This window comes from Otolemur garnettii, unplaced genomic scaffold, assembly GCF_000181295.1.
Source record: "Otolemur garnettii isolate 467f Iridium unplaced genomic scaffold, OtoGar3 scaffold00046, whole genome shotgun sequence".
Lineage (NCBI taxonomy): Eukaryota > Metazoa > Chordata > Mammalia > Primates > Galagidae > Otolemur > Otolemur garnettii.
Window position 1 is genome coordinate 13,475,722 of NW_003852441.1, and position 4,617 is coordinate 13,480,338.

General features: G+C 45.9%; 1 protein-coding gene across 1 annotated transcript in view; it reads right to left on the minus strand.

Moving 5' to 3' along the window:
* SCIMP (SLP adaptor and CSK interacting membrane protein) overlaps window positions 1-4,617 on the minus strand; it is a 28,771-nt gene that overhangs the window by 9,299 nt on the left and 14,855 nt on the right. The window contains exon 2 of the mRNA XM_012805992.2: window positions 1,672-1,795. Coding sequence (XP_012661446.1) covers window positions 1,672-1,783 — 112 coding nt within the window. The 5' untranslated portion in view covers window positions 1,784-1,795. The remainder of the gene's footprint in view (window positions 1-1,671; window positions 1,796-4,617) is intronic.

Genomic DNA, 4,617 nt, shown 5'->3' on the forward strand with positions numbered 1-4,617 from the left:
TTGCAGCCATCATTGTTGTTTGGCAGGCCCGGGCTGGATTCGAACCCACCACCTTGGGTGTACGTGGCTGGCGCCTTAGCCACTTGAGCCACAGGCGCCAAGCCAGGGCCATATTTATTTACCCATTGTTTAGGACTATGCCCGGAACTTAGTTGACATTCAGAAATGTTGATTGAATGACTAACCAAAAGTTAGTTGAGTGGAAGAAAATGAGATAAAGAATGGGAAAGTAGTTTGTAAACTGTGATGTGATGGATATATAAATTATTATTAAATATACCTTGCTTAGTAATAGGAATGGCTCAAAATGAAAGAATAGGTAAAATTTGGTTTAGGGTCATACTTTTTTCCATATCTGAGAATAAAAAATTCTAAGAAGGTGAATGAATTAAAGAGCATGGGGGCCCAGAATACACTATTTGTATTTGACAAATTAATTATGATTAAGGGATAGAGGGAAAGAAACATTGAACTACCTGAGTTCTGGTATCAACTCTGCCACCAACTCTTAGAGCACCTCAATTAAGGTGCCATCTCCCCTCTGAACTTTAATTTTTTTTTTTTTTTTGAGACAGAGCCTTCAGTAGATTGCTGTGGCATCATAGCCCACAGCAACCTAAGCGATCCTCTTGCCTCAGCCTCCCAGTGAACTGTAATTTTTTTTATCTCTAAGGAAAGGTTGAGAGGAATGACAAAAAGATTTTACTCTTGTGCAGTCCTGACCTTTCATCACTGGTTAAGCAGGATTTCGAGACTATGTCCAGAGGCAATGGGATCATGAGGGAGGCCTGGCGAGGGTGCCCCAGGGGAAGGTGGCTGTGCCTCTCAGTGTATTTACCATCCCCAGGTCTACTCCCCTTGGCTTAGGTCAGTGGTTCTCAATCTTCCTAATGCCACGACCCTTTAATAAGTTTCTCATGTTGTGGTGACCCCCAACCATAAAATTATTTTTGTTGCAACTTCATACTGTAATTTTGCTACTGTTATGAATCGTAATGTAAATATCTGATATGCAGGAGACCCCCAAAGGGGTTGCGATGCACAGGTTGAGAACGGCTGACTTAGGTCATTACTTAAATGAATGAACTTTCAAGACAACACACCACTGAATCAAGGATTTCATGTTTCTGGAGATGAACAACAATGTGGAAACCCACTTGGAGATAATCTAAAGTTAATGTTAATACCCAAATTGCTCCTTATTCATGGCGGTGGGGATAATCCCAGAAAATTCAGAGTGTGATCCTGGAAAAGACAATCATGGTGGCCAAACATGCTGGTCATGAGTTGAGTCCGTATTTCACTCGTAAGACAGTTTGGGACTTTCCATAGACTTGTGTTCTTTTGCAAACCTCAGAGACAAGATGCTGAAATCAACAGCCACAGAGCAAAGAGAAAGCACTTGAACATACTGTGCCTTCAAGCAGATTCTGCTTTCACCCACACCCTTGGGGCTGGAAATGTTCTTTGAGATTAGTTAACCTCTCCCCTCCCTTCACTGTGCAAATGGGAAAACTGAGGACCAGGGACATAAATTAGTGGCAGGGCCAGGATTCAAATCCAGAATGTATGCTCAATCCAAGGCCAGCCCATACAGGCCCAGAACTAACCTTCTTGCCCTGAAGGAGGCCACCTCATCCCCTCACCTCCAGATGAGATAGTGGCCATTACCTTGTCTAAGATGCCACCGACAAACGCAGAACAGGATAAGGCCCAGGCCCACGGAGACAACGATGATGGCCACAGCTAAGATGATCCAGAAATTGTTCTTCCACCAATCCATTGCAGGGGAATCCTGAGAAGAATGGAGATAGAATAAAGAGGCAGAATGGATGGCATCCCATGGAGGGAGGCAGTTATTTACTATGTTGGGTAGAGATGCAGACAGACATCTGCTTAGGAATCAGACAGGCCTGGTTCATAGTCAAACACTACCGACGAGCAGCTGGGGGACTGCAGGCAAGTCACTTAACCTCTGAGGCTAGTGTCCCTATCTGTAATATGGGCATGATACTGTCTACTACTTCACGGAATTGGTATGGATTAGAGATAAGATATGCACCTACTAGGTACTGCAGAAATGGTAGACATAATCATCACTTTTTCTTACATTGCTGAACAGGCAGCAGGAAGGGGAAAGTGCCACTTAAAACTGAAATTGGGCCAGGTACAGTGGCTCATGGCAGTAATCCCAGCACCTTGGGAGATCATGGCAGGAGGATCACTTGAAGCCAGGAGTTCAAGACCAGCCTTGGCAGCATAGCAGACCCCAATCTCTACAAAAAATTTAAAAATTAACCAGGTGTGGTGGATACATGTCTATAGTCCTAACTGCTCAGGAGGCTAGGCTGAGAGGATCACTTGAGCTATAATCACATCACTGCACTCAAGCCTGGGTAACAGAGCAAGAATCTATCTCAAAAAACCAAATCTGGGCCGGGCATGGTGGCTCACACCTGTAATCTAGCACTCTGGGAGGCTGGGGCAGGTGGATTGCCTGAGTTCACAGGTTGGAGACCAGCCTGAGCCACAGTGAGACCTTGTCTCTAAAAAATAGCCAGGTGTTGTGGTAGGTGCCTATAGTCACAGCTACTTGGGAGGCTGAGGTAAGAGAATCACTTGAGGCTTGGTGCCTGTGGCTCAGTGGTTAGGGTGCCAGCCACATGCACCAGAGCTGGCGAGTTTGAATCCAGCCTCCCAGGCCTGCCAAACAATGACAACTACAACTAAAAAATAGCTGGGCATTGTGGTGGGCACCTAGAGTCTCAGCTAGTTGGGAGGCTGAGACAAGAGACTTGCTTAAGCCCAAGAGTTGGAGGTTGCTGTTAGCTATGATGCCACAGCACGCTACTGAGGTGACAAATTGAGAGTCTGTCTTAAAAACAAAAAAACCCCAAACCAAACAAAATCCCCTAAACCTGACTGACTGCAGGGCAAGATAGACTTAATTTATAACAGAGGAGAGAGAATTTGGGGAGCTTTTAGGAGGAGGGTTAGAAAAATACCTTGATGAATCTCTTTGAATAAGGCAGAGTCAGAAGAGGGAAGCTGAAGACACAGAGCCAGCTGACTTAGTCTGCATGAGAAAGTAACAGGAATTTGGGGGCTGAAGGCTGGCACACTAGAGAGGAGAGTCTTGGAAGAGATTAGCAGGGTTGACTAATAGGAATAGCCCCAGGAATTCAGGGAGATTTTGGGGAGGGGCTGGGCTCCCTTCATCCATGGAATGGGTACTTGGCCATATTATTTGAATATTCAAGTAAAATAATCCTTGTGGGATCTTTGGAAGATATTCTGGAATCCTAGTTACATGTGAATCAACTTTATAGCCGGGTGCAGTGGCTCACACCTATAATCCTAGCACTCTGGGAGGCCAAGGTGGGTGGATTGCTTGAGCTCAGGGGTTCAAGACCAGCTTGAGCAAGAGTGAGACCCCCATCTCTACTAAAAGTGGGGAAAAACTAGCCAAGCATAGTGGCGCATGCCTGTAGTCCTAGCTACTCTGGAGGATGAGGCAAGAGGCTTGCACAAGCCCAAGAGAATGAGGTTGCTATGAGCTTAGACACCATGGCACTAAGGCAACAGAGGGAGACTCTTTCTTAAAAAAACCAAAACAAAACAAACTTTCGGCTTTCCACTCAGAGGAGGCCAATGTGCAACTTTCTTCAGTTGTCTGAATCTGGGTTGATCTGACACCAGCCGCCTCCACCATGCTCCTAAGTTCAACCCCAACGAGATCAAAGTTGTGTACCTAAGGTATATTGGTGGTGAGGTTGGTGCCACGTCTGCCCTGGCCCCCAAGATTGGCCCCCTGGTTTGTCTCCAAAAAAGGATGGTGATGACACTGTAATGCCCTAACTCCATTTTATACATAGAGCCAGCTTACTCCGTTTTGCTAAGGACTTTTGCTAAGGGCATTCATCACACCCCCTTTAAGCTCAGCTGAGAGCTGCAGAGGTTAGCAAAAACTGCAAAATCCTGTGAAACCACAGCTCCCCCTTGTAAGCATTCCCCTTACCCTATAGATCTAATTTTGCAGGTGTTGGCTCTTGTGAAATTTGGCTTCCATTAAGGACTCCTCCTTCCCTACAGAAAGCGCCTTATAAAAGGTTTCCAACCCTGCTTCTGAGGGTCAAGAGACTTTGAGGCATAACCCCACTCTCGGCAGATCAATAAAGGACACTTGCTTAATTTGGACTCAGTGTGCTGGCGTTTCTCTAGTCCACTTGCTTCAGGTATTACAACATTGCCAAGGCAACCAGTAACTGGAAGGGTCTGAGGATTACGGTGAAACTAACAGAACACACAGGCCCAGGTTGAGGTGGTACCTTCTGCATCTACCCTCATCATCAAAGCCCTCAAGGAACCACTGAGACAGAAAGGAACAGAAAAACATTAAACAAGACAGCAATATCACTTTTGATGAGACTGTCAACACTGCCAGACAGATGTGACACTGATCTTTAGCCAGAGAACTCCCTGGAACCGTTAAAGAGATCCTGGGGATGGCCCAGTCAGGGGGCTGCAATGTTGACTGCTGCCACCCTCACGACATCATGGATGACATCAACAGTGGTGCTGTCGAATGCCCAGCTAGTTAAAAAGTGCAAGGGAAAA